The sequence below is a fragment of the Tupaia chinensis genome, unplaced genomic scaffold (assembly GCF_000334495.1).
Source record: "Tupaia chinensis unplaced genomic scaffold, TupChi_1.0 Scaffold139757_1, whole genome shotgun sequence".
NCBI lineage: Eukaryota > Metazoa > Chordata > Mammalia > Scandentia > Tupaiidae > Tupaia > Tupaia belangeri.
The window spans coordinates 453,240-463,684 of record NW_006199637.1 but is presented as its reverse complement, the minus strand read 5'-3'; the positions used below and the strand labels follow the sequence as shown (position 1 = coordinate 463,684).

The following is a 10,445-nucleotide window of genomic DNA, read 5'->3' as shown; positions in this document are numbered from 1 at the left end:
CTCTTCCCCACGGCGCTCTTCACCACGACACTCTTCACCACGACACTTTTCACCACGACACTCTTCACCACGACACTCTTCACCACCAACTCTTTCGTGGAGCTGAGCAGGCTCGGGGCTTGGAGAAGTGGAAGCCCTGAGAGTCCAGGTGTCAGAAAAGCAGCGTCTCCTGGCCCAGCGGCAGTTTCCTCGCCAGTCATGCTTTAGCGCCCCGTGGGCTTTCTGTGGAGAGGTCTGAAAGTGCTTGCTTGTTTTCACCCCCTTTTACTGCCCCTCCCCTCAGGTGCCTGGATGTCACAGGTCGGAACGCTCTGGACCCCTGAGGACTCTGCTCAGGGCCCAGGAGCAGCTGCTGCCTCTGGACAACCTCGCAGGCCTCTTCTCCACCCAGGGCATGGGCACCCGTGATGATGTCCTCCCAGGTGAGGGGCACCAGAAGGGCCTGTTCCTGGCAGGTCCATTAGGAACAGGGTAGAGGTCCTCCTGGAGACTCCCAGGGGCCAGGCTCTGCCGGGGTGATGTGGCCAGCGGCCATGCCTTCCCAACTCGCCAGCTGTCCATGCGCTGACACGGGCCCTCCCTGCTCAGCTGCTGTCTGGGCGGCTCCCTGCACAGAGCGAGCGTTGTACACAGCTGCGGGGACAGATGACATGTCTGCCCAGACGGGGAGGTTAGAGAGAAGGTAGAAGATGAGAGTAGGATGAGCTGAGGGGTGCTTGGAGACTTCCAAGGGTGGCCATTGGCCATGTAATAGAGTGTTCTCTGCAACTAGGGAAACTGGTCTGGCTGAAGCTGCAGGGTCGGGGGTTGTCTGCAGTGGGTGGCAGTAAGGAGGTGGCAGTGAGAGTGGCTAGTGGGGCTGAGCACACCGGGGTTAGCCTGTTGGGGTGCTAGGGCAGAGGCCCATGAAGGACACTGAGAAGGCAGGTCAGGAGGTGGAGCAGAGCCAGGGAGAGCAGCTGGGAGGAGGGAAGGAGCAGTGAGGTCAAGAGGCTGGCAAGTGGGGCAAGTGGGGTTTGGTGGGGTCATGGGAGTCCCTGCCTGGCGGTGTCAGGGTGGCCCCCAGCTGTGGCTCAGGCTCTGGTATGGAGGCTGGGGCCTTGGTTCTTTCAAGGGTAGCCTATGTCGGGGTATGGCCCCTAAGGAGCTGCTCTCCTGTGGTTCTGTCCCAGCCAAGGTTCTGGCCCCTGTGGCCGTGTACTGTGGGACTGTCCCTCGGACCAGTGCTGGGCCCCGGGTGCTCCAGCCTGGAGGCATCGACTCCACTTTGCCGGCTTATGGAACAGGTGAGTTGTGGACCCAGCCTGTGACTCAGCAGCACCAAGTGGCCTTTGAGTGCCCTGAGCAGTGCCGCTGGGGACATTGGGCCTAGGGTGAGATGGGGTTCTACCTGGCAGCTGCCAGTCAGGGCCACTGACCATGAGGCAGAGCTCGGACTTCCTCTGTAGGGAGGGCGTGGGTATGTTTCTATGCCTAGCTGGGTTCTCGAACTCCTGCCGGTGCTATTTTTCTCATGGCTCCTGCTGGACATGGCCTTTGGTTTCAGAAGGTTCTATCAACTCTGGGCTGCAGGGAATGAGGGTGCACAGAGGGAGTCCCACAGAAATAGGGAAATGGGGCTCTTAGCACAGTGTTGACTCTTCTAGGAGCCCAAGGACATGAGCCCAGGAGGACAGGGTCTGTGGCCTGCTGGGCCCACGCCCTGCAGCCTGGGAGGCCATCCAGCAGGGAGGCAGTGCATCTTAGCACAACAGTGGCCAGAGCAGGGGTTTTCATGACTCCCACTCAGTTGCCTGCCACTTTCTGCTCTGGCTCCCACTGTAGACAGCTTCTCCGCAGAGCTCCGGCCCATTGTTTGGGATGGAGACTCAGATTGTTCCGGCTAGCTGCCCCCTCCCAGGCCAGCACCCTCACAGGCCCATGGTTGGCCCAGACTTCAGCTTTCCTTGGGTCTGGTGCCAGCTGTGGGCCAGTATCTGGGGCCTGGGCACCAGGGTCTCAGCTTACATGACCACACTCCAGGCAGGCTGCAGTGAGGGAGAGCTTTGGAAAGCATCTATTATTGGCTTTCCCTTGGTCCCCTTGTTCCAGGGCTCCCCTGAGGCCCAGCTCATACTCTGTCACTTCCTGAAGATCTCCGGATCATCCTTCTCTCTGAGTGTGCAAAACATTTGGTTTCTACCTCTCTGACATGCCTCATGCTAGCCTTGAAGCTATTTGTGGACCTGTCTTATTCTTCTAATGGATTCAGAGTCCCTTAATGACAAAGACTCTACCTTGGCCATCGCTGTCATCTCTACCACCTGGACAGTGCTTGACACTAGATGGGGTTGTTGGGAAAGTCATGGTGTGTTTTTCTATGTAAATATGTACCATGACTTTTCTGACAACCCACAGCTGCTTAGTAAGTGCCTTGGTGAGTGAGGGATTAAACTGGTGTCCACATACGAGCACGATGTGTTCTGAATCACCCCAACTTGGTTTAATCTGCGTTCACTGTAGAGCAGGTGCTCGATCATGCCAAGTGAATTTGTTGGGTCCCGGAGATTGGTGGATGGTGATCCCCGGAAGGTGGCCTTTCTTAAGTCTTTATGACCTCCCATCTGTCCTGTGATAGGACAAGTTGAATCTTCCATTTACCACCCCCTCCCGAGTGCCTGATGGCCCAGTCTTATTCAGGTTAGGTGCCCCACAGACACTGCAGAGTGGCAGAGTGACTGGACCACCCCAGGAGTGACTAAAACGCTGGATGGCCGGGTCGCCAGGCAGCTGGTGTTTCAAAAAGCAGTGCTGAGGAGCTAGCTGGCTGGTGCCTGGAGCTGCCCCGGGCACTGCGAGCCCAGCCGCTCATGCATCTCTCTCCCTAGCTTCCCTCCCGCCCATGCCGAGTGTCCTGCGGACCAATTAAAAGCCACCACAGCTCTCGAGTGGACATGGGAACCTGGGCAACCTCAAACTGGACACCTCTTTGAAGGGCTGGCAGGCCAGGAATGGTCACCCCAGGAGCCTCGGGGCCCTGCCTCTGGGGCCCCTCCCCTCACTGGAGTTGGAGGCCAATAGCGTGGCCCGAGACACCACCCAGATCAAGGACAAGCTCAAGAAAAGGAGGCTCTCTGAAGGCTTGGCAGCATCCTCCCGAGGTGAGTCCTGGCCCCAATTTATGTACCACCCACCCACCCCAGGGTCAGGGACCCCAGGCCACTGGAGCTGTGAGGGACAACAGGTGTCCAGGTGGTGTGCTGAGACCCATTCAGGGCTGGCTGGTGGGCACCTGCCTAGTGCCTTAGTGACCTCCCTGGAATACCTCCTCCCTCCTGGGTCGCTGCATAGCTTCCCCATTGGCTTCCCCATTTCCGCCCTTGCCTTGCCTTGCCAGAAGGATCCTTTTTAGATAGCACGGTTCCTCCTGCTCCCACCATGCTTAAAACCACCCTGTGGGGCTGGATGGTGGCACCACAGTAAAATGTGACCCTGCGTGAGGCTGAGCCACATGGGAAGGGGCTAAGTTCATGTCTGGAGGTCTCCCTGAGTACATGGGACACATGCGTGCCCATGATCCCGGTGACTGAAGCTGGGGGTGGATCGCAGCGCCAAGACCCTGTTGAGGGGTGCTGTCTTTCTGTCTCTCTGTTTCTCTCTTGCTCATGGGAGAGATGGATAAACAAGCAAACCGTCCAGTGGTTTTCAGGTGCACTGGGAGTAAGATCCCCACGTTCACATAGGCACAAGGCCCCCTGGTCCCTTACCTCCCTGCGTAGTTCTTTCCCCATAGTCACTGCTCGTCAGTCCCTGGAGCTTGTCCTGTCTGAGGCTTTAGAACATTGCTCCTCCATCCCTCACTTGCTAATCTGTATTCATCATCCCCTTTGGGCTCCAAGGTCGCTTCCCAGCCCAACTGTCCACCCCCCAGATGCTCTCATGGGCTGCCCTGTGGTTTCCTCTTCAGCTCTTTTCATTTGTGTTTGTGTATGCACTTGATTTGAAGCCAGAATTCTGTACTTGACTGCAGTCCCTAGGAGGTCAGGGCCTGAGTGCTCAGCGGGAGGCATAGCTGCCAGGCATCTAGGAGGCTCTCAAGAGATGTTCATTGACTAGATGAGTGAAGGATTAAACGGAAAACGTTCTCCTCCCCTGCCATAAGGGAAGTGGGCAAACAGTCAAACAGTCCAACTCAGCCCCAACGCTTTCTGGCTCGGGGGCTTCAAGCCTCAATTTCCTCCTCCTGTAATAGGGGTGCTAATACTTCTGCATTACTGTGGGGATTTAACAAAAAACTGTACACAGAAGATGGCCCATGGTATATGGGAAGAACTTAAAAAAATTTTAATTTCCTTTTTCTTCTTCTCCTGGGCAAATCGTGCAACTAAGTCAGTTTTGGTGGACACACTCTTGGGCGACAAGAGGAGTAGAAGCACGGTGTCTTAGGAAGAGAGGGGAATGTGCTCTTGAGGGGAGCATAGTTAAGCCTGTCAAACCTGGGGTGCTCATTGGCTGCTCCCTCGTTAAAGCTTTTCCCTAGAGCCGTGGGTGTCTCTGGCTCCCAGAGAGTCCCTGCTGAATAGTCACCCTGGCCAGATGGACAGTGGGGAGGCAGCAGATGGGCCAGAGTGTCCGAGGAGTTTCCTTAGAATTTCGGGGTGGTGCAACTGCCAGAGTTGCCAGACCAATGACTCCCTCCCTTAGAGGTCTGAATCTTTTGCTAGGCAGTTTATTTCATTTTAAAAGTTCCAGGGGAGGAAAAGAAGACTAGGAGTTATCCCACTTAATATAGAGCTGGAATGTGACCTATTTCTAATCAGGTCTCTCTGCAAGTGTGGAGGGACAGGGATCTCTTTCCCCCAGGGCAGGGTCGGGGCTGCCCTGGCCACCTGCCATGAGGTTGTGTAGGCTTTTTCATTTTTCTGCCCAGGTGGGACCCACGGTGGCCAGGTTGGTGGCATTGTTTCCACCAGGACTGCGACCTCTCTTTCTCCACTCTTCACTACCCCAATAGAGTGGACAACAACATAGCTTTTTTCCTGGACGGCTAAGCAGAGCCAGCCCTGGGCCATTGGCAAGGAAGGAGGTGTACAGAAACAGAACAGATATTTTGACTTGGCTGATTTTCTTTTAAAGTTTATTTTTTCATCTGTGACAGAGAAAAACACACAGGTAGCTCCAACAGGGTCCTCACGACATCATCCACCTCCAGTCTCAGCCTGCCCAGACAGGCACACACAGCCAAAATATCTAGGGAGGTCTTGGGACTTGAACCAAGACTTTCCTCATGTGGGTCCAGTTGCATTTCTGCTGCACCATCTCTTGGTTTCTGCTCTGGTTGTTTTGATGCAGCCATTTTGATGTAGTTGGAACAAAATGATCTTCGAAAGTTAAAATGTGGGCCAGCCAGTAGCACAGTGGTTAAGGCAGCTGATCCCACATGGCCAACTGTGTAGTTCTAGTCCTGAACCCAGAAGCTTAACACACCAGCCCCATGTGCGTTTGTGCCTGAAATCCCAAAAAGAGATGGAGGAGGAGAGATTGTGTCTGCCATGACAGGTGCTTTCTCACCCTCTCTGGTGAATGCGTGTGACCTTTAGCAAATTTTTTTAAAAAAGAAAAAAAGTAAAATGCTAGTTTTCCCTCATTCACTCCCGGCATTTGCAAAGATAATCCTGAGCTCACGGCACAGCCCTGTGCCTTTACGTAAGGATGGTACAGGGGATGCTGCTGTGTGAGGTGAGATGGGGCAGCGGGCAGGGAAGATGTCTGCTGAGCACGTAAAGTGTTACTGAAAGAGCTAAAAGTGTGGTGGTCTGTCTTTTAGACCATGTCAGATGGGTCCCCTGTCTCAAAACAGCTATGCTCCCATGTCATTTACTGAAAAGGAAGGGGTGGCAGAACTCATTTATTGGCCCCTGCCATGTGCCAGGCACTTGCCTATGTCTTGTGTAGGCTATGTTCTTGCATCCTTGGGAGTGCCTTGTTCACAGGAGAGCTCAGGTTAGTTCCGGGAGACAGGGACCTGCCCAAGGTCACACTTGTTTTCTCCAGGCCAGAACCTGTTGTCCTCACTCCTAATGTAGCACTGATTTTGTTTTCTTTCTACCCAAATTGCCTCTGGATTTTAGTGCCACTTTAGTTGGTTGGCACTTTCTACCAATTTTTTAAAAATTCTTTTCTTTCTCCCTGTCTTCCTTACTTTGTCTTGCGCTTTCTTTCATGAGAGACAGAGACAGATAGAGAGAGAGGGAGAGAAAGGCAAGCACCCTTAACAGGGTTTCATGCTGTGATCCATCCCAGCCCCTCATCTTTTCAGCCAGCCAGGCATGTGTGCACATGCAAGCCCAGTGTGTACAGGTCACAGATCCCTGGCCACAAAACCCTGGTCTTTCCTGTGGCTTCCAGCCCTGCAGAGAGTTTTTCTACCACTGCACCAGCATGGCTGGGCCTCTGCCAAATAACACAGGAATGGGAAAGGCTCCTTAGTACTGTCTGTGAGCTCAGTCTCCTGGTGGGTGTGGGGATGGGGACAGAGTTGCCCTCTCCATCATCAACCCAGTCTTCCCCAGATGCCGTTGCCAGCATCTCAGTTCTGCTTGCCCCTGTTTTCTTGGGACTAACTTATTCCCTGTCCCCTCTCTTATACAGCTTCTCAGGATCCTGGGGGAGGCCCCAAAGGAGTTCCCCTGAAGAGCGCCATCCCCCATGCCACCTCTCAGAGGCTGCTGAGGGTGCCCAGGCCAATGCCACCCATCCAGAGCATCCCCACCACCCCCGAGGCCAGTGGAGCCAAGGAGAAGGGTCTGGACCTTCCTGGGAGCAGTCAGGGCACCCAGGAACTGAGACCTGGTGCCCAGGAGGTAAGGCAGGTTGACTGCTCTGAGTCTTGCATGCAGCTTCTTACACCCCCCTGCCCTTCTGTCTTTCTTTCCATTGTTCACCAATCCCTGTTGCTGTGCCGTGGGCCATTCTAGAGGTATCTTGAGACTGTACTCAAGGAGAGGAGCAGCCCTGGGAAAGGCCTAGAGCCCTCATTCACCTTCCCCTACTCAATCCCTGGGCCAAGGAGCATTAGGTCTGTGGCCTGTTAGGAACTGGGCAGCACAGTAGGAAGTGAGTAGAGGGTGAGCGAGTGAAGCTTCATCTGTGTTTACAGCCGCTCCCCAATTGCCGGCATTACTGGCTGAGCTCCACCTTCTGTCAGATCACTGGTGACATTAGATTCTCATAGGAGCACGAACCCTATTGTGAACTGCACATGTGAGGGATCTAGGTTGTCTACTCCTTATGAGAATCTACTGCCTGATAACTGAGGTAGAGCTGATGCAGTGATGCTGGCACTGGAGAGTGGCTGCAAATAGTGCATTATGGCGAGTTGTGTAATTGTTTCATTACATATTACGACATAGTAATAATAGAAATTAAGTGCATAATAAATGTGCTTGAATCATCCTGAAACTATCTCCTCCAACCCCCAGGTCTGTGGAAAAAATGTCTTCCACAAAACCACTCCTTGGTGCCAGGACTTTTGGGGACTGCTGCCCTCAAACATCCAAAATCTTTGTAACTGACCTGGGAGTTGTGGATGGCTGCATATCCACCTGTCCTAGAACTGAGGTTCCCTGGTTTTCTTGGGTCTAAATGCTCGAGAATTCTTCCCATTTCCTGCCCTGCCCACTTTAAGCCAAGGAGTGTGGCAGAGGGGAAGGAATGCTGGGCCAGGGCTCAGGTTTTGGCTCTAGTTAATACTCTGCCTTTTACTGGCTGTGTGATCTTGGGAAAGCCACTCCACTCTCTGGGCCTGTTTACACATCTATAAAAATAGAGATCTGGACCTGATGATTTTGAAGGTCCCTTGCAACTCTGATGTTCTGGGATTTTTCTGAAATGAGAATAGAAAAACAATAATAACAGAAGTGCCCTCCAGTCTTCCCCAGAGTGGCAAGGAAACAAGTAGCCTTCAGGGGACCAGGGTTGCGTGGCTGAAAAGAGAGATCAGAGGTTGTTTCCCAGCACCGCCCCTGCTGGCCCCTAGGAGAAGGAACCAGCGTGTGTGAGGTGCCAGGGAGGTGACCACGCCGCATGGGCTGTCTCCATGGACCAAATTTCCTCTGACCTCTGTTCCCAGGCACAGATTTCCCTGCAGTACCTGCACTGTAACGACGAGAAGATGCGGCAGTCACTGGGAGGCATCGTGATCCCACCCATCCCAAAGGCTGGGGCACCCATGGGGGCCTCATCCAGAGTGCCTGGCTCTCTGCCCAGCCCACTGCCTCAGGGCCAGGACATCCTCATGGGCCTGAGGGCCCCAAGCACAAGGTAAGTCAAGCCTCCCTTGCTGTCTTCTCTCCCTCCGTTCCCACAAGAGCCACTTGGGGTCGGCTCTGTGGTGCAGGGATAATATGCTGCCCAGGAGAAGCTGCGTTCCACATGGAGATGGTGCTTTGAACCGCTGTCCAGTCAGCCTGAAATACACCTGACATGTTCATGACTGCCCAAGATCCAACAGGCTGGAAGACTGGTAGAAGGGGATCACGGCATGACCAGAGGATGTAGAGGATGCTTCTCCTTTCTGTCTCTCTCTTACTCTCTGTTGGTCTCACTCTAAATGCATGCACATGTGCACCATCATGCATAAAAGGAACAAAGATCCACTTGGGCTCCTCATGGCTGGATCTCCATGCCGGGACAGAGCTCTGGGAGCACTGGGCTTGAGAAGGGCAGTATCCCTCACCCAGGGGGAGGTCACAATTTCAAGGGCTTCTCTGAGTGTGGAAGGTACCCCTGACAGGGTCTTGTCACACTGTACCCTTTTTCCTAGCCTTCCAGCCAGCTGGGATTGTGGGTGCACTCGTGGGTGCCGGGCATGCTGAGGTCAACCTGGGACCCAAACCTGAGGCCTTCTCATGTGGCTCTAGCATCACACGATGGTGTCCGCTGCCTGTACCACAGGCAGGGCGGGGGCTACCAGCTTTCTAATGTATGTGGTTGCTGTATTATTATTCAGACATATTATTATATTTATAAATTATTTAAAAACACGATTGAATTATGGTAGCTCTTTTTTACTATGCATTTTCTTAATTGATGGATACTAAAGTACAGTCATTCTCTTATGTGTGTGGAGGGGAGAAGTCCATAAAACTTCTGGATTTACCGAGGGGTCTTCATACCCCCAAACTCTGGAGCCAGTGAGGCAGAAGATCTCTGTGCTGGAATGGGTCTGGGTTTACGGCTTGTGAGTAAGAGGGTAATGCTCTCTAGATGGCCGACCACATTCCCGTGGTCCATATTGATGTTGGAGCAAGCGTGTGTGTGTGTGTGTTAGTGTGTGTGTGTGTGTGTGTGTATGTCAATGAGTTTGTGCACACGCTGAGTGTGTGTGTATGTGAGTGTGTGTATGTGAGTGAATGCGAGTGAATGAATGTGTATGAGCATGTGAGTGTGTGTGAGTGAATGCATGTGTATGAGCATGTGAGTGTGTGTCAATGCCAATGAGTTTGTGCACATGGCAAGTGTGTGTATGTGAGTGTGTGTATGTGAGTGAATGCATGCATGTGTATGAGCATGTGTGTATGTATATGTGAGTGAATGCATGTATGAGCATGTGAGTGTGTGTGAGTGTGTGCATGTGTGCTTATGCTCATGGCCTGTGGATCTGGCTCACCCAGCATGGTCATAGTCACAGAATCACACAAGCCACCTAGATTCATCACACAGAAATGCTCTAACTCACAGGTCTCAGCCTTCTTTGGGTGTGAAGATCTCTTGTTAAGTCCAAAAAGTTTTGTGGCCTTCTCTACCCACCACACACGTAAGTTCTTGCCATGCCTCACTTCTCCGGTTTCCCTGGGGCCTCATGTACTGACCTCCGCATCTCAACCTCTCCCCACGTGGTCTCCGAGGCTGCCTTTCCTCTGTCCATACACACATCACATTTTCTCCATCTCTGCTGGGGTGCCGGAACTCCTCCATGGGCCTGCTCCTGGATTTCATTTCTCTGCTGGATTTTTGAACTCTGTCTCCTCAGACAGTTGCCTGCTCTACCGCCCTGCACTTCCTCTCCAGCCCGCATTGCCTTCTTCGTTCCTGCCCAGATGCCAGCTTTCCTCCCCTCTGAGTGGTGCCATGGGTATACTGACTCTGGCCCAGATCAGTGACCTTTTCTCTCATCCCGTTACTCGTGTTGTCTTTGAGTGTTTGAGCCATTGATGGCCCTTGAACTTCTCTCCTCCCTCGCCTTCCTATGTTATACCTGCTTCTTCTCTTTCATCCGTCTCTTAAATTTGGTCATTCTGAAAATTTGTCCAGGGCCCTTTGCCCTCCCTGGGGCCCTTCCCTGTGCCCATGACTTCCTAGAGCGCATGGATGTGGGTGGCTTTGTGTCTCCTGCTCTGCCCCAGACATCTCCCAGAGGTCAAGTTCCATGTTCCCAGCTTCCTGTTGGGTATCTCCAATTTCTC

General features: G+C 53.2%; 1 protein-coding gene across 1 annotated transcript in view; it reads left to right on the top strand.

Moving 5' to 3' along the window:
- Positions 1-10,445, top strand: part of TOGARAM2 (TOG array regulator of axonemal microtubules 2) — a 69,698-nt gene that overhangs the window by 19,785 nt on the left and 39,468 nt on the right. The window contains 5 exon segments of the mRNA XM_014593098.2: positions 284-422; positions 1,173-1,286; positions 2,868-3,140; positions 6,631-6,842; positions 8,111-8,301. Coding sequence (XP_014448584.2) covers positions 395-422; positions 1,173-1,286; positions 2,868-3,140; positions 6,631-6,842; positions 8,111-8,301 — 818 coding nt within the window. The 5' untranslated portion in view covers positions 284-394.